We start from the raw sequence: 22,136 nt of genomic DNA, 5'->3' as shown, positions 1-22,136 counted from the left end.
CTATAAGAGGGAAGTAATGCTCAGCAGAAGAGTTTTCTTAGATGAAGAGGTCCAGGACATGAAGGCTCACAATTCTTAAAACACTGGCAATACAATGTAGGAGAGTTGAGGATGAAATAAGATAAGACTCACCTCCAAAAGATAGGCAGCGTCTTTTTCAGTGTCCAAGGATGAAGGATGGTAGATCAGCCCATTCTGGAAGAGGGGCTCGGGATTTACACAGGGCGTAATGTCGGCTTCCTCCAAGTTCCTCCCTCCATGAGAATACCCGGTTAGGTCTTTCACAGGAAGCAGGTCATACACCTTCACAGAGATCATGAGGACATTAATGTATGTCAACGTGCGATTGGGTGACGTCCATGACTTCCCTCTCCCATCAGACTCCTCCTGCTTATACCCCAGTATTTATCTTCTATTTTCTAAGCCCATATAGAGGCAACGCTGAGACCCAAACAACAATAGACAAAGAAGGTGCTGATCTTACACGCAATAATCCAGCACAATCGTGGATTCACTATGTAACACGCAGGCTTCTACAGCTTTTCCACCCAGGGTATGGGTTTGAGTCAAGTACTTCAGAAACAAGATGCATAAATGCAATCCAAATGATTTATCGTAGAGCAACTGGATGTAGGCACTCTGAGGATTAAATGCAATTTTTCCACATACCTGGTAAGAAACTCAGTTCATTTGGACTTTATGTTTAGGAATTTGCAAATCCATTAATTATGATAACCCATAAGAGTAGCACTCATCACTGATAGAAACTGATATTGCTTGACTAGGTTGCAAGAACCAGATGTCCAGTACTTACCAATGGGGTGTCTGATCAATAAAGTATTAATAGTGAAACCCACAGTCGCCTTAAAGATGGTAATGAAGAAATACTAACCCGGTTGGAAATCAAGGTCTTGGGATCACTGAAGCCCATATTCAACATAATTAATGCAGATCGCAGGGCCTTTTGTGTTCTAGGATCTTTTACCTTGTATGAATGAGCTTCTTCCTGTTATCCTGCTACAGAAAATAGGGTCTAAAGAAGACTCTATGTTTCAACAATATATGCTTCTCTTTTATAACTGTTCGTGTGCATTTGGTGCAGTGAAAATCACCTTGAGATGATATGTACGATGTAAATATGCTCACTCATTAATTTTCCTATTAACTCATCTACACAGGGGCATCATACTGACTATTTTGCACAAAACTATTCTTTGTATAGTCACCTTATAATGCAATGAGAGAGGTTAACTAAGACCAAGAGGGGTTGCACACACTTTCACAACCAATAGACCTACACATTGGCATATTCCCACTGCCCTTAGACAGGAAAGACTCAATACAGGTTTAATTACCTATATAGCCTCTGTACACTAGCAAAACCTCTCAATAAGGTAAGTGATAATACATCCTCAGCATTTAAATGATAAAATCCCATACAAAAAGTACTTAATCACAAGAAACTTTAGTCTGCATATGCTGATGCAACAAAACTCAAGATCAGATAATTGATCAGGAAGCCATTCTTTGTTATTGCATCTCCGTTCCTTACCCTCAGCAACCACATACATATCATTCACACATTCATTTTTTAGGTGTGGAAGACATTCCTCACCTTCTCATACTTCCACTCTGTCTTTCTTGCCTTCTGTGGCAGCATTCCCTCAAACACAAAAGGTATGATGTGGCACAACCCAAAACTCAGAAGCATGCTGGCGAACCAATCACATGTATTGAGAGGGAAGCTAAAAAGAGAAAATCTCACCAAATCCACAGTCAGCTCTTTCTCTGGTTTCATGAGCAGGACACTCTTGTCAACAGCACGAAGAGCACACAGGGAGCCTGGGGAAGCTTTGACTTTCAAACTGGTAAGTGAGGCGGGTAAGCCCTCCGCATGAGAGAAGTGTAGGTTCACCTGGAATTGCAAATGCCAAATTTAAAGGCTTTTCTAGAAGTCTTTCATCTGCAGTGACTACATGTTAGATAATACACTTTTATTAAATGATGTATTTGGAACTAAATTACATATTGAGTTAGAAAATGACTAACTGGATTTTTATATGAAGTACTAATGTAGGAGCGAATAAAAAAGTAAATAAGTAAAGGGAAACAAAATTCTGTTTTTTCAACTTTGCCTCTCTGAAGAATCATTCCTATTTTTGTATTTTGTCCCATGAGGGAATTTATTGCATATGTACTAGGAATAATACACTCTAATCAATACCAGGTAACTACAAGTGAGAGCTGTAGGCAATGAGTGTTGAATTCAACAAGCAGGTTTAGAGTGAATCAGGCCTTATTACTCAATTACTATAAATATAAGATGTCCTTGCCTATTCATCTTCTTAGTCAGCCAATCACAGGCATAAAATCTTTGCTTTGTTACACAAGTTCCTTAAGCTAGCAAGTCCTGAAATTGATCTGCCAAGCATCCCACGTCCAACCCTTTCAGTCTTCCAGTCATATATAGGAATATGTATGCTTCCCTATGCAACTGTTCTGCATATATCCTACCATAGACATGTAGGTGACTCTGCAACACTTTGCAATTTCCCTAAGGAAACCTATTGCTACAGGTTAAATGCTCATTTACGCATTATTTAAAATCCTGGAGCTGTGCTGTTTTGTAAATCATAGCACTACTATGATGAGCCCTGGGTGAGATCAATTCTCTTTAATTGGCAGATTAACAGTATTTTCCTTTCTTCTGTTTGCTCTTTATTCTTAGCTTGTGGATGTAGTAATTATCCCATATATGTATACACTGACCTCCTCCCACCTGCACTCTAACCCTAAACTCTTACCTTGTTGTCAAAGTTCTTTTCAACTATGAAGTTTGCTGTGTCTGCAATGACTTCACCACAGGGAAGGAAGGACAAAATTAACATCTTGGCTAGAGGAGCGATATTTGTGCTAATTTGCACAGAGATAATGAAAGTCCCAGGCACGCCTGTAGAGAAAAATTAAAGAGCAATATTTCACCTGTGAAGTGGAGTGGAAAATCTCATCAGAAAATAAATCATCTTTCTTCTGAAGGAAAAAAATCAAAATGTACCTTTGTACCTGAAGATAATAACCCAAGAAATATTGACTGCGCTGGGTAAGGTTGGTCCATAGACCACTTTGAAACATCCCGGCTCCCTCCCATGGCCTCTTCACACCCTATCTGACAGAATGAGTTTAGATCCATTGAGACACACAAGCAAGTTCCTATCAATTTGAGACTAATGGTCCTTCACATGCGAGAGGAAAATGTTTAAACACTTCAGTATAAGTACACATATTGTATTAGATGAATATCCACCCTTCCTTCATATCCATGTGTCCCAAATGTGGCAAATTACATTACCATACTAAACATTGGTGGTATCCTTAGAGACTACACTTTTAATATCATGAGATTATATATGCAGAATGTGGCATAAACATGGGCTTAAGAATGCTGTACAACTGTACTTGTTGATTAGAGTGTTTCAATTTGATGATGTATCATATAATGAAACTAACATGATTTAATATAATGGACGAGGTGTTTCATAATGAAATATAAGGTTAAATCTCACTAAAGACACTCTACACCTTAGCTCCTTGGAAAGGCAAGGACAGTAAAGAAGCAATGGTCGGAAAAGGTAGAAGTAGCTCAATCGGGGCTCACCATGCTTCACGTGTGCCACATCAACAGTGTGTTTGCCATGTTTCACGATGCCTCCTTTTGACATGAGCTGGAAGCAAAGGAAGGCGAAGAGGATAAGTAAAATTGAGTTTCTTGTGCTACGAAAGCTGCCCCAGAATGCATTAAATTGACAGAAGCATAAATCAGGGATATAGAAAGTGCAATATTGAAAGTGCATTTAAAAATCTTATTTCTACAGACCACATACGACACCACATGTATCATTCAAAAGATGTAGGAATAATGTTTTGGGGAGAAGCCTATCTCCTGGTCAGTCTCAATTGTACCATAGACTTTAGTAGGATATTAATGTTTAAAAACCATCAAACAGTAAAATATCAGTGTTTACAATAGAACTCTCAAACATCACATTTGTTGGTGGTCCTCAAATTGAGGGAGTTTGAACCATAGTAAAACAACATATAACTATATTCTCTACAGCAACAAAAAACATGCAAACCCCACCTTCCTACATACAAAGCACATCACATCTACATGCAACATGCCAGTACACTCTACATGTTTACAAACACAGGAGATAGGTCAAACCAAAGAGGAATAAAGAATCATGTGAAACTCAGCAACACAATTCAAAGCAAACAATCAATCAACCTGCCATGTATACTTTCTCAAGAGATTTTAAACATGCTTGCCCTTATTCCATACTTGTTGATTCTTCTGTATCTAACATTCTTCAATATCTGCTCCGTCCTCAAAGACCAAAGGAACAGAGAAGGAACATTGGTCTCAAATGTGGGTTCATCACTACATCATTTAAGTGGATCGCATATCCCAATACGCACATGACATTTATTCTTTTTTCTTGTAAAAGCACTGGTTCTTCTCAAACAAAGTGTTCATTTGTGCAACTCAGTTGCAGAAGCCAACCATACCATATCTAACACAACCAGACTGGCCTTTTCAATAAACAAATTGAAATCAAGTCTGCACAAAGCAGTGACTTCTATTTGTAACAAGAGCCAGTGGTCTCCCTCATCAGCAAAATCACGCTCCAGAAACAAATATTTCTTCTCAGTAGAATATTTATTTAAATTAATGATAATAACCCATGGGTATAATATGTATCAAACACTGCACCATCACACAGGTGGCAAAAGTGAAGCAATCCTTTACTATACTTAGTAATTGGGGGGCGGGGGCATGCCTTGCACACACCTTCCTAAGTGAATGTCAAAAAGGTAATCCTTTTGGCCACGTCAGTGAAAGACGCTTGTCTAGATAACTGTGGTATGTAGGTGATGACATCTCAGTGATGTCTGGTATGGAACAGGGATTCTAAATGGAATGGAAGAAAGGCAGTTGTTCTGAGAAGTTAGCTGAGGTCTTTACCCGGTACACATCATTTGTTGGAGTAAGCAATACTTCTACCAAGTTCAACAGTGTCTCTACTACTGCACAATAACCACAGTGGATATTCAAATCTTACCCACTCTTGTGGTATCCTAGAATCTCCTGAATCAATGCCTACAGCCTCACCCACAAATTAATTCACAAGACCTTTGAGTGTCATTAGCCCAACACCCTTATCCAAAGCCGTGCATCGCAAAGCCTATCACTGAACCCTCAGCACCTAATCTTATCCCAGATCAATGTCATCGTCTTCCAGACCGTTCAGTAACACTCACTTCCAAACATGGTTTTCACAAAATGGTTCAAGTTTGCATGAACTCACAACTTTTGTGCCTTTAAAAGAAAAGGGAAAAAGGGAAAATGAATACACTGTAAGTTGAGTATATTGATTTTGCATTAGAATTTAATTGTGTAGCTAGAAGGGTTCTCTGGGTCAATACTGTTCTCTGGTAACCCTTTCAGTAAAAGAAGTACCTACATTTGGGCTCCTCAAAAATACTTTTTGAAATAATATTTATCAATCCAAGTTTGAAGCAGTATGTGTACCCTATTATTCATGCGTCATACATCTGTAGACCTATATTTTTTGCTTATATGGACTTTTATTTAGAAGACTTCGACTGGCTTATTGAAAGGTTAACACAAAACCCATTAATCCAAGACAAAAAACTTGTCTTTTAGAAGAGTCCCCAAAATTCAAGGTGGTCAGCAATATCATGGGTTGTGAATTAATATAAATATTTGGCAGTTAAAATCAATAAAGTGCATCTTAGCTGTTTTTGTTGAAATCGAGGAATTGGTCAACTAAGGTAATGAGGAAGACTCTACGAAGATTTAATTGATCAAAAATTGTCTATTCCTTTCTACCTTTAACAATAGTATATTGTGCTCAGTTATTACCTACATTAAATTATGGTGCTCCAATATGGTTTGCCATCTCTAAAGCGATGTTGGGAAGTGTACATTTAATCCTGAGCAAAAGTGATGTGTTGCTCAGCAGGTTAATGCCAATGGTTATTTTGGCAAAATCCTTTGCCATGCACAGTGACTATTATGTAAAATAAGGCTGGATGTTGCTATGGCATTTAAAAGGTTGATAAGGAATCTATATTAAGGTTGATAAAAATAAAACCTGAAAAGTGCATTGTGTGAGTTTTGGATAAATTAAATGTCTTTTGGTCATGAGGGAGACGTGTGAATTTATGAATATCCAGTTCAAATGTTTTAAAAATAGTAGCCCATAAATGAGCTATTCAGGTAGATCTGACATTCCATTAATAAAATCTGGAGTGTAAGATTGTATTGATTAGTTGAAGAATAGATTCATCTATCCTCCACAAAAAGGCAGAGATTTTGCGTTAGAGGACGCAGAAGGTTTATGAATATTACTGCTGAGTGACTCCAGTGTGATCCATAGAAGAGTACATGATTTTGAAATATTTTGAAAAAATATATATTTAGAAGCTGTCTTCAGTCGTGGTATGATCTAATATTAATGTACAAAGGCTGATTAGTTATAGCACTTTAGATCATGGGTTGCGAGCCGGTTTTTGTTGGATAGTGAAAGTCCAAGCAATCAATCAAAATGCCTTTAAGTTCTGTGTTTATCATGTCACAGTTGTGGTGCTTAAACGAGATAGAGATCAAATGTCAGGCTATATCTTCTGACAAGCTGCTGCTTATATTTAACGCAGGATTGGGGTTTACTTTTCTTTCTCTGACTCCAAAGCGAGTCGTTTTTAAAGTGAATTATAAGGCAATATCAGGATGTAATTTTTTGTAACACACAACAAAATGTAAATACCTGTATGCATTTAGCAATTAGTGTGCTAGAAACATAGAGTTTAAGAGAAACAAAACAAATAAAACCACTTTAATTGGTGAAGCACAAAAAATAAATATTCACAGAAACCTAATTTCTACACATTATCATTTGTGTGCAATATCATGATATCTGTAAAACCGTATGCTTTTACAAAGCTAGAGGCCATTGCAACGGTAAATGTGCTGTCTGTAAGTGACAGCAGCTACCAAATTATGTTTTAGTTACATTAAAGTATCATCCCTTAGGGCCAGTAAAGGCAAGTGGGTCGTGAACATTTGCTGCTCTAAAAAGTGGGTTGTGGTTCTCAAAGGTTTGGGAACCACTGGTTTGGATATTTTTTTTAATAAACTAAAATTTGAGAAAAATATAGATTTGTGTTTTACTCTGAAGTTTCCCAAATAGCTGCTAATTTGGGACACCTGAAACACACCTAAAAGATTTTTGCTATACCTTCATTACACACAAAGTATGCACCTTTGTTCAGCAGAGAGGCTCTGTCAGAAGGGATGTCTTGTGTTGGGTATGGCAACCAATCATATGTCATTCTTCAATGTATGCCCAAACTTAATAAAGTGTACTTACCAAGTAATGAAAGTCAACTTCCTTACTCTCTCCCAGGCCCTCGGAGGACAGGATGTAGTGCACAGTGATGTCCTGTGTGTGGTCGGGCTCCAAAGTATCGTAGATAGGTTGAATCTTCACATAGCTGTTGCTTTTAGAATAAAAGTACTTGGCCCTGTGAGTGTCGCCATTGTAAGAAGGGTACACCCATCTTGAATTTCCACAGTATGTTGTATCTTTGTAAGAAACCTGATAAAATTTAAGCAGAAACAGGATTAACAGTGCTAATGTTATACGACTATCTGGAGCTGTCCTAATAGGTACTCTGCCAAATAAATGGTATGTACCAGAACTATCCACAATCCCCACAATAAATGTGGGATAACAAACGGCACTGACTGCTGCTACAAATGACAAAAGGGTGAGTTTATGAGCCATTGTTTGTAAAATGAAGGAAGCAATGGTTAAGATTAAGTAATTATTTCAATATTTTCTTAGCACAAACAATGCCACATGTCCAGCTTCCAGTCGTGTGCCTTAAACTGAGGGATTTCCATTTACATCTAGAGTCACCCTCTGACAAACTACTTAGATAAGTGTAATGGCAGCTACAGAAGAGTATTAACATAAAATAACATAATTTGCCAGTGGAAGGATAAACTATAGGATCAGGGGGAAATGGATATAGCAAACAATGCACACTATCATGGTTAAACTACTGTTTATTATTCTGCAAACATCAGTGCAGACCCAAAAAGAAAAATGGGTAGGGATGAGAGGTACATCCCTTTCAGTCATCCCAGGTTCCACAGGCAGACGGGAAAGGTCACTCTCCATTGAGCAACAGCACTGTTTGAGGTCCAGGGTGAATCTGGCCAGCTCAAATGTGGTTTTCCCAAACGTTTGTGTAATTGTACAAGCACCTAGGATATTCAAAGATGAAATTTTGATAAGGGGGCATTTAATGACATTGGAAACATGCCAAAAGATTGTCTGGCATGTAATGTGGAATATTTTAATGATTTCCCCCAATTTTCGCCTTGTCCATGAAAAAAGGTGCTGTTATCAAAACGCTCTGGCTGCTAATACACCCTAAAGGCACCCTGCCTCTTTCAGGGAGGACAGAGCAAAATGATTAAATTCTAGATGTATTGGAGGGTGGTAATGGCAATAACCCTTTCCAAAGCGATGAACAGGGCAATGGTCTTTATACTTAGGATTTAGAAAATTCAATAAATAGATAAAACCCACCCAAAGAAAGTGAGCTTATATTCACTTAGGTCTAGCTTACCTTTTTTGTTTTGTGGAGCTGCAGTTGCTGCCTGTGCATCTATATGGTTCAAGTGCATTTGACATAGTTCTTGAAAAAGGCACACTTCAGTAATTCCAATATCTTAGAACTGTGTCAAGAGAATACCTGTGTTTCCTGGTTCCTAAGAACTTACACATCATGTAAAGTTTAATCAAATGACATTTTAAAATCCCCCTCCTTGTCATTTTTTACTATGATGATGCATATTTCCTGGAGCTTGCTTACCTGTATTGAGAGAGACAAGGTGGTATGAGTGGAGGTGTCAACAGAAAAGCACGCTTTGCCCTCCTGGTCCGTTGTGTAGTTGAGCTTAGTGTCTCCTTGGCCCACAGAAAGGGTCACTGTCTCGTTGGCCAATGGGGTCCCCGTAGAGTCCTCCAGCAGGAGCTGTGAAAAGAAATGTTTTTTAGGGGTGCCTTTCAGAAGCAGAAAAATTATTGGCTGAACAGCGGATGATGGTTTAATATCATAACTTCCTGCTGTGACAACATGTCCTTCTCGCGAGTCATGGACAAAGTGGCATCACATCCTCATATTCTGACACCCCCATTACGTACCATAATAATTACACCTTCCAGACATCAGTAATGCGGAAACAAGTGGGACTGATCCTCTGCTTAATGAGAGAATCAATTGAAGATACCCATCTTTTGGTGCGTAGTAACAGTTTTCGAGAGACACAAGGGGATTTCAATTGAAGGAGTGTCTTTTTCATATGTTCCAACCACACATTTCAACATGTTAATGGAGAGAGAAATCCACTTGGTCTATCCATGTCATATTGGGAAGAATGACAAGAGGAATCGAACAACAGACATAATTTAAGGCCCATCAGACTGAGGGAGAGAAGAGACAGAGTAATGTAGGGAACACATAAAATAACCACTATCACCATTACACCCTGACAGAGACTAACTAAATGAGAGACAGCTACAAATCACAATTGACAAGGTCTTTCACTAACACACTGTCTACAAAAACATACTAATAGAGAGAAAGATACAACTCTAGATCCATCAGGTTTGCCCCACCACATTTTGTAAAAGAGGCAGAATAATAGAAAGGCTACAGTACCTCAAGATCCATCAGGTCTATCCCCTAATACAATGAGTAAAAGAGACTTAGAGGCTGATTTAGAGTTGGGGCGACGTCTACCCATCACAAATGTGATGAACAATCCAATTGCTCATAATGCACCAGTAATACGGCATGCAGGATATCCATCATGTTTGTGACAGAGTCCCATTAGGCAAACTCTTCATCGGACCAAAAGAAATGAAAAGACAGACATGACTCAAGGTCATCATGTATATCCCAATTACATTTTCTAAAGGAGACAGACTGAAAGAGAAAAAGATGCAATTCAGGATCCATTAGATCTATCCCTAACATAGTGTGTAAAAGAGATAAAATAAGGAAGAGACAGACATAACTTAAGGTTGCTGAGTTCTCTGACCATCACACTGTCTTAGAGGGGGAACAAATGGAGAGACAGGCATATCTTAAGGTTCATTAGGTCTGGCGCCATCACACTGTCTAATAGAAACAGACTAATGGAGAGATGTACATGATAGCAGAAGGTACTTATAGTGTAAGAAGGAAATTCTGACCATGTGTAAGACCATTTGCAAATTTTATATGCTTTACTGAGTGTTCTGGGGCATCAACAGATAGTCCATTCCAACTGTTCTTTTTTAATGATATAGTGCAGAAGGAAGAGGTTCAAGGTCCCTTTTACAGGGCGTTGCTTCATTGCATGTCAAAGCAAATGACATGTTGGTTCATATTGTACCCATCATTACAAATGTGACATTGAAACAGGAGGGACCTCAGGTCCCTGTTCATTCTCTCACATGTTGTACAGAAGACCAAAGCCACTAATGGTTCATTAAATGTGTTCCCACTCAAGCTATCAAAAAGATAGAGGGGACTCATAGTCAATCAAGTATACCCAATTCAATGAAAGTCAGAAGGACCTCATCATTTGTCAATGTCAGTCTTGCAGCATACCGTGCAGCACATTGAGATGGGACTTATGAACTTTCTTGCATGTCAAGACCTCCTGAGGTAACAGTAGGATAGGTGGACTCCTTCCAGGAAGTATTGAGAGTGTTGAAGAGTGAGACATTGATCATAGTCAACAGTGATCACCTGTATAGAGCAGAAGAGACAGAAGTGCATCCTGAACAGTCAAGTGTGTCCCTACTCCACCATGTACCATATGAATAGGATAGGTTTATACATGAGCTAATTAGATTGCTTATAGTTTTCATCTATTAAATGATGACAGAGACAGAAGAGACTTGTGGTCCTGCAGAACATCGTTGAGGCCATCGAACTAGCATGCTTACCATTCCACATTACCAACAACAAAATACTGATGATCAAAATATCACCATGATAAGTATCTATAGGTAAGGATACATCTACTATTATTAACTTCACATCTATGTATCCCGAGAATAAATAGACAAAGGGTGGTAGATACCTGGATGTGGAGGCAGTAAAATAAATGCATCCTTACCTATAAATAATTACCTTCTTCATATTTCGCCCATCGATATTTTGAAAACAATATCATTGTATCAAAATACTTAGTACTGAATACTCTGGTACCAGTCCACCCAGAGGACCAAAGCCAAAAGCCTAACTTTTGTGCTAAATGTTGTGAACATTGCACTCTATGTATTATGCTTTCTACTTCAAATAGTGATTCACTGATGCCTTCAGTGGGTTTTACACGCACCGATATTGTGGTTCATGTATCTCAAATTATGCAAAAGCAAGTATGTAGAAAGAAAATATACATAACAAATATCTAACTGCAAAAACATTAAAATTATCCTTCTTCAATCTATGGAAAATGATTTTATGCAGGTAAAATATAGACCGAGTTGCGTACACCTGAAATACAAACCTGTCCATGTAAAGGAAGTCCTTTCTTGAAGTATGGGTCAGCATGCAGAAACCTCACTTTTGTAATGGTTGTGCTGATCTCACTCGAGCCTTCCCCAGAGATCTCAACTTCTGAAAAAGAATGAGAGAAGGGAATGGACAATGGAAATTGGAGAATGGAGAATGGAAATACACAATGGAGAATAGAGAATTGAGAACTAAGAATGGAAAAGGGAGAATGGACAATGGAAAATAAGATATGGAGAATAAAAGAACAAATCTAAACAATGGAGAATAGAGAATGGACATTGGAGATTAGACAGTGAAAAATGTAGAATGGATAATGGTTCCTAAAGCCATTGTACATAATTTCTCTACTAACTGACCCTCACTCCTCGAAAATAGCTGTGCATCTTTTATTAATGCCATATTTAATTTATGTTTACATTACCAGTCCCTTTCTCTGCTGCTCTGGTTTTGGTAAGTGCACCACTTATGCTTCCCATTGATGTAATTTGCATGTCATGTTTACAGTGCATGTCTCTTCATTCCCTGCACTAGTGGTGGTGAGTGGTCTATTTACATCTATCATTTTTGTTAGTTCCACTTCATATTTGCAGTGTGTGTACCCGCTTCCCACCGTTCTAACTGTGGTGAATAAGCAATGTGCAACTTTTATTTATTGTGGATTTACATTATGTTTGTAGAGCCTGTCCCTTCATCCACTCTGATGGGTGTGGTGAGTATTCTATCTGAGTCCCTCATTATTGTAAGTTCCACCTTAGGTTTACTGCCCTGGTTGCAACCTCTCATATTTTGTGGCTGAGGTAATTAATTAATGTGATATGCATCTTTTGTCCATTTTTAGCTTTGCATTTTGTTTACAATATCTGTCCATCCGTCCTCTCTGCATGTTGTGGCGAGTACTCTCTCTGAATCTGCCATTCTTACTTTATGCTTACTGCACCTGGCTCTTCCTCTCACCTTTGCTAGCTGTGGTAAATAAGGAATGTGTACCTTTTATTCATTTCAACTTTACATTATTTTTTACAGTACGTGCCCCTTCCCCCCGCTTTGCTTGGTGTGGTGAGTACTCTACCTAAATCTCCCATTACTCTCAGTTGCACTTTAATTATACTACGCCTCGCTCTTGCGCTCGTCTTTGCTGGCTGTGGTGAGTAAGTGGTGTACACTTGTGATTCATTGTAGCTTTTTTTTACATTATGTTTATGGTAACTTCCTTTCCTTTCCTTTGCAGGTTGACGTAAGTAGTCTTTCCTTGAAATGCTATTATTGTCAGTTCTACTTGATGCTTGCTATACCTGTCCCCTCCTCCACCATGGTGGCTGTCACTTGGATTTTATTGTCATAGCCAGAGCGCTTCATCTGGAAGATTTTTGTTGAAACCACTTCATGGAAGCATCCTTTGTTATCCACCTGGAGGCAGAAAAGATACAATTACTTTAATACATAGATATTTTAAAATAAGTCTTATGCCTTGACCATAACCTATTCATAAAGGCAACTTACACTTGTTAGAAATTGAGTCTTTGGCTGACAGTCAGGTTACCCCCTGTTCAAGCAAGGACCCCCACTCTAGTCAGGGTAAAAGAGAATAACCATCAGCTAACCCCTGCTTACCCCCTTGGTAGCTTGGCAGAGCAGTAGGCTTAACTTCAGAGTGCTAGGTCTAGAGTATTTGTACTAACACACGCAGTAACTCAATGAAAACACTACAAAATGACACAACACCAGTTTAGAAAAATAGTAAATAAGACCAAAACAACAAAATTCAATATACACAAGTCAAGTTATGAATTTTTAAAGATTAAACTCATAAATTATGCTAAAAAAATCAAAATGCTTCGATGAGGTGTTAACATGGTGTCGTGACGGAGTCGTTCCCAAAAATCCGACACCAGCGGTGCTGGTCACGGAGTCGCGTAGAACCCCACGTACAGTACCTTTGATGAAGAGTGAAAACAAGCAGATGCGTGAAGTCGGGGGTCGCAGCGTCTGTGCGAAACGTTTAATCCGCGCACTTCGAGCGCCGTCGGTCACGACTTGGTGCGGCGACTTCCATGGAGTCGCAGACTTCAGAGGGGCTGCAGTGATGTAGATCCTGCGAAGGTCGTCACGTTCCAGCAAAGATCACGGAGTCAGTTGCAGGAGGCATCACCGGATTAAGCAGCTGCGTCGGTCCAGAGTCGTCCGAAGTTGATTTCCTTGGTTTTTCACCAGCTTTCCTTTCAAGGGCCCAGGGACTGGATAGGGCACCACTTGTCAGAGCAGGAGTCTCTCCAGAGACTCCAGGTGCTGGCAGAGACAAGTCTTTGCTGTCCCTGAGACTTCAAACAACAGGAGGCAAGCGCTAAATCAAGGCCTTGGAGATTTCTTCACAAGATGGAAGGCCCTCTTACTCTGGCAGAAGCAGCAACTGCAGAATAGCTCCACAAAGCACAGTCACAGGCAGGGCAGCTCTTCTTCCTCAGCTCTTCAGATCTTCTCCAGGCAGAGGTTCCTCTTGTTTCCAGAAGTGTTCTAAAGTCTGTGGTTTTGGGTGACCTTCTTATACCCAATTTCTCCTTTGAAGTAGGCCTACTTCAAAGTAAAGTCTCATTTGAATGTGAAATCCTGCCTTGCCCATGCCAGGCCCCAGACACTCACTAGGGGGTCGGAGACTGCATTGTGTGAAGACAGGCACAGCCCTTTCAGGTGTAAGTGACCACTCCTCCCCACCCTCCTAGCACAGATGGCTCGTCAGGAAATGCAGACTACACCCCAGCTCCCTTTGTGTCACTGTCTAGTGTGAGGTGCAACCAGTCCAACTGTCAAACTGACCCAGACAGGGAATCCACAAACAGGCAGAGTCACAGAAATGATATAAGCAAGAAAATGCTTTCTGAATGTGCCATTTTCAAACACACAATCTCAAAAATCAACTTTACTAAAAGATTTATTTTTAAATTGTGAGCTCAGAGACCCTAAACTCCATGTGTCCATCCGCTCCCAAAGGGAATCTACACTTTAATCAAATTTAAAGGTAGCCCCCATGTTAACCTATGAGAGGGACAGGCCTTGCAACAGTGAAAAACAAATTTAGCAATATTTCACTGTCAGGACATATAAAACACATTTAGCAATATTTCACTGTCAGGACATATAAAACACATTACTATGGGGGTCATTCTGACCCCGGCGGTCTAATACCGCCGGGGCCAGGGTCGGCGGGAGCACCGCCGACGGGCCAGCGGTGCCCCGCAGGGCATTCTGACCGCGGCGCTTCGGCCGCGGTCAGAAGAGGCAAACCGGCGGTCTCCCGCCGGTTTACCGCTGCCCTTTGAATCCCCCATGGCGGCGCAGCTTGCTGCGCCGCACTGGGGGAATCTGACACCCCCTACCGCCATCCTGTTCCTGGCGGTTCGCCCGCCAGGAACAGGATGGCGGTAGGGGGTGCCGCGGGGCCCCTGGGGGCCCCTGCCGTGCCCATGCCAATGGCATGGGCACGGCAGGGGCCCCCGTAAGAGGGCCCCGCAAAGTATTTCAGTGTCTGCTAAGCAGACACTGAAATACGCGACGGGTGCAAACTGCACCCGTCGCACCCCTGCAACTCCGCCGGCTCAATTCTGAGCCGGCGTCCTCGTTGCAGGGGCATTTCCTCTGGGCCGGCGGGCGCTCTTTTGGAGAGCGCCCGCCGGCCCAGAGGAAATGTCTAAATGGCCGCTGCGGTCTTTTGACCGCGGTGCGGTCATTCAGCGGCGGTAGCTTGGCGGGCGGCGGATATGTCCTACCTTAACCATACACTGCACCCTGCCCTTGGAGCTACCTAGGGCCTATCTTAGAGGTGTCTTACATGTAAGAAAAGGGAAGGTTTAGGCCTGGCAAGTGGGTACACTCACCAAGTTGAATTTACAGTTAAAACCTGCACACACAAAGACACTGCAGTGGCAGGTCTGAGACATGATTACAGAGCTACTTATGTGGGTGGCACAACCAGTGCTGCAGGTCCACTAGTAGCATTTGATTTACAGGCCCTGGTACCTTTAGTGCTCTTTACTAGGGACCTACTAGTAAATAAAATATGACAATATTGGATAAACCAATTACATACACATTTTGTAAAGGAGCACTTGTAGCTTAGCACTGGTTAGCAGTGGTAAAGTGCCCAGAGTAACAAAAACACCAAAATCAGAGTCCAGCACACATCAACAACCTGGGGAACAGAGGCAAAAAGTTAAGGGAGACCACGCTAAGGATGAAAAAGTCTAACACCACTTGTGAGTAATTTATGTGTGTAATTCATATTAATCGTTTGTTTAACCTTACTAGTTTTGGCTAGTCACAAAATCCGAGTGTAAAGTTGCTTGAAAGTGTAGAATTACATTTCTCCACTCCAGAGTGTAAGTGACTACTGCCAAAAAGAGTCAGTAGTAAATCCAGTACCACTTTTGGACAAATACTGATACTTCAATAGTGATCACTTAGAACATAATGGAGGGAGGCTCTTTAAGAAAAAAACACAGGAAATATTGTTAAATTATATTACATTATTGAAAATAATTAACATTATAAATACATGTAATTTAATGTTAACCAAAACATTTGAAATAGTTTACATTTATTTACAAATCATGTAGGTCTATCTTTTGAATAGTTCATGCACTCATATGCATACGTTGTATAGGCATGCATCAACACATATGAACATAGCACACTTGAATGCACAGCACAGTGATGTTGCAAGGATGCCATCGGCCCTAACATAAGAAAGAAAAATGCTGCTCCATTTCCCAGTGGTGTGAGAGACAGCTAAAATTGAGATGAAGTGGGCTCCTAAACCCTATGGGACTAGGGACCACTGCACCTGCTTCACTAGTTGTAGGTATGGCCTGGATAGAGTAAGGCACCAACACCTCACTTGCATCACTCAAGCAATACCATCATGAATCTAATATTGGACATGAGAGTGCATGTCTGCCTGTATGTATGTTGTTCTGTACGAATTAGTGCCTGTATATGTTTTTATGTTCTGCCTTTGAGTTCGGTATGCATGTTTGTGTGTGCCTATAAGTTGTAAACTCTGGTGACATTGACTATTCAAAGGCCACCTCTACTGGCACGGATGACAACTGGACCTATTGATGACAATATGGCCCTCATTCCGAGCCTGGCGGGCGGCGGAGGCCGCCCGCCAGGCTTCCCCCCTCCGCGGTCGTAAGACCGCGGAGGGTATTCCGAGTTTTCCCCTGGGCTGGCGGGCGGTCTTCACAAGGCCGCCCGCCAGCCCAGGGGAAAACTCCCTTCCCACGATGACGCCGGCTCGTAATAGAGCCGGCGGAGTGGGAAGGTGCGACGGGTGCAGTTGCACCCGTCGCGTATTTCAGTGTCTGCTTTGCAGACACTGAAATACTTTTAGGGGCCCTCTTACGGGGGCCCCTGCCGTGCCCATGCCATAGGCATGGGCACGGCAGGGGCCCCCAGGGGCCCGGCGACTCCCCCTCCCGCCATCCGGTTCCCGGCGGGAGAACCGCCAGGAACTGGATGGCGGGAGGGGGAGTCGGAATCCCCATGCCGGCGCAGCATGCTGCGCCGGCTTGGAGGATTCCTTTGGGGCAGCGGGAAACCGGCGGGAGACCGCCGGTTTCCCTTCTCTGACCGCGGCTGAGCCGCCGCGGTCAGAATGCCCCGGCGGTGCCACCGCGTCCCACGGCCCTGGCGGACTTGTTCCGCCAGGGTCGTAATGACCCCCTATATACGGAGTTGGCTTTGGGTTCACCTACTTTGACCATTTGCTTTTTTGGGCCAACCTAAGTCAGCCGTTGGGTAGAATCTTGGTCAGACATATCTTGGCTGATCACTCTCACATCCTGTTAATGGCTAATCAGTGTATCCTTCTGTTTCTACAAAAATGCTTACATTTGAAAGCATGAGGAACTATTTACCCACCCCTGTCTTTTCTCTTGTTAGGCCTTGTTCTTTTCTGCAACCCCTCTCTCTCGTTGCTCTCTACCACCAATCTTGCATGCGGTGTGTTCATTAATGCTCCCATGGCTGCTCATCAAAGCTGCAAAGGCTGAATATTTTTCTTTCTTTTTTAAGTGGTTGGTAAGGGAGGCCTTAGTACCGTCATGTATTCTTTTTATTTTTGTAAACAGAAACACATGGTTATGAAGGCTCCCTTGCAATCTCATCTTGATTTTTCATAAAAAAACACAGAAAGACAGTCTGTATTTAAGGATTTTTTTCCTTCAGTTAAATTTGTATTTTTAATGTTATACGAAGGTCTGATGGCAAAGCCTCATTCGTCACAGGTTTTTTTCTGTCACAGTAATGAAAGATGGAGTTCCTGTGACATCAGCAGATACTGCCTCAGTGCATAAACCTGCCAGCGTCATGTCACAAGTGCTTGTGACATTGAGGCTAAAGTCCTCTACCTAGCTAGAACCACTGAATGTCATTCTGTAATAAAGATGTTAGTTTGGAATCTTTTATGTTGGGATGGGCCTTGCACTTTGCGTACTAAAGGAACGGAAATTAATTATGCACCCCGTCCCATGTGGACATGATGGTAATGTCTGTGACATGGGCAGGCGAATGTAATAAAAGGCCTGCGGCTCAGACCTTGGGGCAAAAAGCCAAAGCTACATGTGTGGACTTCATTCTTTCAGTGCGCAGCACTATTCCGGCGGTGATGTTCCTGGTGTCAAGCTGCTGGTCCCGCTGAATCGCCTGCACTTCTTATTACAGAGGCCATTCCCTCTGTCCCCTGGTACAGGACAAGTGCTAACTTTGGGAGCCAACTGGATGTCGCCACATGCAAGCGGTGATAGACGATTTCTCAAAGTATCCTGAAGTGCAGATTTTGGAATAAGTAATGGTGGCCCAGACCATTCCATGCTTGGAGAAAGTGATGGCCACTCATGGGCTGTTGAATGATCACCAGACAGACAATGGTCCCCCTTTTTCTAGTCAGGAATTTCCAGAGTATTTCACTCTAGGGTGGTTAATCATTGCAAAATTACTCCTCACCGGCTAGAAGTGAATGATGAGGCAGAACGCCTCATGAGGGCACTCAATAAAGTCTTGAGGATTGCTCACTGCACCCGTCCCGTGTGGACATGATGGTAATGACCATGACGTGGGCAGGGAAATGTAATAAAAGGCCCAGGGCCCGACCTCTAGGGCAGAAGGCAAAAGTAACTGGTGGGGGCTCCATTTTTTCAGTGTGCATTGCTATTTCTGCAGGCCGCATTGCCCAACGCAACAGGATCCTAGGGCTATAAAGGGGGGCGTAGCTTCCGGGGGGTGTCTGGAGTATTACATTACCCTAATAAATGTATTTTGTGCTAAATAGTTGGGTACAGGTGCTTTCAGTTGGATATTGTGAGGTATCTGTCGGATTTCACATCATTTTTACATACACACAGACACAAACGCATACACACAAGCTACCTCTCGGTGTTTCGAAATACTTTAAACATGTTCCTTATTTCACACAATAATGTGTTTTTCTCACCTCTGCATTCCTCTCCTTTTCTGCTGCCCTTAGCACGTAGCGTTCACCCTGCTTGCCATAAAATGTATTTCAACATGATAGGCCAGCGTGATTATTGGGCACCCTGAAGCTCACATCCCCCCCAATCTTACTGACCAAGCTAGACCCCTGGCTATAAATATTTCATTTAAAGGAGTCAGATTTCCTGTTTATAGAGCTGCTGAATTAACCTTGTTAATCTGTGTAGAATAGCGCTAGCCAAGGGATTCATATTGCAGCGAACTCTTTCCACTTTCAGTTTGGGTCAGCAAAGTTCTTCCTATGAAATCCTAAGAGGCCAATATTCCTAAAGAAAAACACCAGCCACAGATGGAAGCTGGGCTATACGTATTTGCAGATGTATATCAGCTGAGATGGAAATAAAAACAAATGACTCTTAATGGTGCAATAATGCGAGAAAATCCTTAACATCAAAATATCTCTGTGATGTTTTGGCCAATAAGTCATTGTACCCCATAGATCCCGCCCCATCTAAGCATGACAGCCTGCCGGAACAATTAGACTTGTGCAAATAAACAATCTAAAAGGAAGCCACAATAGCAATTAGCTTAAATCATAACCATTTCATTCGCACTATCATTAAAAGAGTGACTAGCAATAAAGTGCTTGGTGCATAATGATACCTAATTTGCGTCACCCAATAAATGGCTCAGACTCAGTAGCTTCTCACACTTTATCCATTCATTAAACAGGAAGCGACTGGCAGAGAAAACTAATGGGCCAGATAATCAGTCCTCATGATACGTTGCACATCAATGCAGTGAATGGATCCCATAGTCAGGCAAATAGGGCGGAGCCATTTTCTGCTTGCGTCACGATATTACGGACAAACATAACATGGTCTATTGTTCCAGGGGCTGTTCCACATGCTGGGCAAATTATATAGACCTAATTTCCTCGCCAACGTGCTGTACAAGAGCTTGTAGGAAGGTAGACCAATCTAGACCTCACGTACTGGCTCTTGGCCATTGGGGGAGTCATGTTATCCATATAAGATTAAAAAACTGGGATTGGTTTAAATGCCAGAAACTGTTCGGTCAGGTGCCCAAGGTTTCCCCTTGTATTTTCTTTCTCAATCACATAAGACTAGAATGACATTTTTTAAATCCTTAAATCCTCTCGCAAACAGACTCTGGTACATTCCATAATCTGAGTAATTACAGTTTTTTATACCACTCGTATGTGAAATGTAACCACAGAACCTTTCAGCTTGACCAGAGGATAGTAAGTCTCTCAAAGAGTCCCTATAGTTCACTAGTTCAGGGGTCAATCACATCCAAATCCAGAATAACAAAGGTTTCAATTAGGCCAAACCAGCTACTCCTCTCATGCCCAGGTCAAAATAGAGTGGAGTGAGGGCGGCACACCTTTACTTGTATGACTCTTAAAAGTCATACTGCACTGTCGACTATTCCCATTAAAATAATACTGGGTTTGTTTCATTTGGAAAATGCACATAATCAAGTTGTACAGTTTCCTGGGTTCCATTTCAAGGAAGGCTTTATATATTTATATATTATACCATGTCCAATCTTAAATATCAGTATTATTAAGCTCGCTTCATAAGGAGGTGACATTAAAACAAATGACTGCATTTTTAATGAAATATATACTTTGTCTAGTATCTAGAGATTCTCTGAAATGTAATGATAATATTTTGTATTATAGGTCACTTTTCAGCAGCATTCACAGTTTAGAGAATTGTGAGAATCTACATAAAGTGCCAAGGCATGGTAAGTGCATATACCACCCCTCCTCGAATACTTTTTTGTTTCAGGGACTCCATAAATATTACAAAATGCGAGGCGATAAAGGTCACATGCCTGCTGTTTGATTAGGACGTGAACATGTTCTACCTTGTCCTGTTGACCTAACTACAGAAGCCTCTTCTCTAAAAGGAATCTCATTAATAAAACTCAGTCCCCACCATCAATATCCCTCAGGAGGGTTTATGGATTATAAAGTTTCTCTCCAGAGCCAACACTGCATGCCTAAAATGATTGAGGATAGATGGATACAGTGATGTAGGGGGTCATGGCCAATGTGTGGCCAATTTGTTCAAGGTAAATTTCATTTGCCACCACACTCCACAATGCGAAGAACCAGAAGAAGAATAACTTGTTTCGACTAACCAGAGTCGGTTTAGATTATACATTTCTTGGTGAGGCAGTACTGAGTCAGCCAAGATGGTTCTGGCTTCATATATCTGTAATATACTAAACCTGCCACTTTTAACTCCCACTACCACATTTTTTGTTTCCTGCAAAAGAATGCACCCCACCTCATTTTTAAGGGATGGACTCTTGATTATGGGAGAGTGTTAGAAATGGGGTCTTTGGTTGACAGTCAGGTTACCCCCTGTTCAAGCAAGGACCCTCACTCTAGTCAGGGTAAAAGAGAATCACCCTGAGCTAACCCCTGCTTACCACCTTGGTAGCTTGGCAGAGGAGTAGGCTTAACTTCAGAGCACTAGGTGTAAAGTATTTGTACCAACACACACAGTAACTTCATGAAAACACTACAAAATGACACAACACCGGTTTAGAAAAATAGGAAATATTTATCTAAACAAAACAAGACCAAAACGACAATAACCCGACATACACAAGTCAAGTTATGAATTTTTAAAGATTAAACTAAAAAAATAGCGCTTAGAAATAAAAATGCTTCGATGAGATGTTAACACAGCGTCGTGACGGAGTCGTTCCCAACAAGCCGACACCAGCGGAGCCGGACACGGAGTCGTGTAGACCCCCAATTACAGTACCTTTGGTGAAGAGTGAAAACAAGCCGATGCACGTAGTCGGGAATCGAGGCGTCTGTGCGAAATGTTGAATCCGTGCATTTCGAGCGGCGTCGGTCACAACGTGGTGCGGCGACTTCCACGGAGTCGCGGACTTCAGCGGGGCTGCTGCGGCGTCGGGCCTGCGAAGAGCCTTGCGTT

The 22,136-nt window shown here is 41.6% G+C and overlaps 1 protein-coding gene across 1 annotated transcript in view; it reads right to left on the bottom strand.

Annotated features, from left to right (window-relative positions):
- The window catches only part of LOC138303636 (alpha-2-macroglobulin-like), a 133,922-nt gene that overhangs the window by 61,255 nt on the left and 50,531 nt on the right, over window positions 1–22,136 (bottom strand). Inside the window, exons 9-16 of the mRNA XM_069242933.1 lie at window positions 12,960–13,074; window positions 11,660–11,769; window positions 8,968–9,129; window positions 7,452–7,679; window positions 3,656–3,722; window positions 2,805–2,950; window positions 1,766–1,915; window positions 133–303 (exon numbers count right to left, since the gene is read on the bottom strand). Of these exons, the coding sequence (XP_069099034.1) occupies window positions 133–303; window positions 1,766–1,915; window positions 2,805–2,950; window positions 3,656–3,722; window positions 7,452–7,679; window positions 8,968–9,129; window positions 11,660–11,769; window positions 12,960–13,074 (1,149 nt within the window). The remainder of the gene's footprint in view (window positions 1–132; window positions 304–1,765; window positions 1,916–2,804; window positions 2,951–3,655; window positions 3,723–7,451; window positions 7,680–8,967; window positions 9,130–11,659; window positions 11,770–12,959; window positions 13,075–22,136) is intronic.

Source organism: Pleurodeles waltl, chromosome 7 (genome assembly GCF_031143425.1).
Source record: "Pleurodeles waltl isolate 20211129_DDA chromosome 7, aPleWal1.hap1.20221129, whole genome shotgun sequence".
In the NCBI taxonomy this organism is placed as follows: Eukaryota; Metazoa; Chordata; class Amphibia; order Caudata; family Salamandridae; genus Pleurodeles; species Pleurodeles waltl.
Note: the sequence above shows the minus strand (reverse complement) of the source record. Positions and strands in the feature narration are given on the sequence as shown.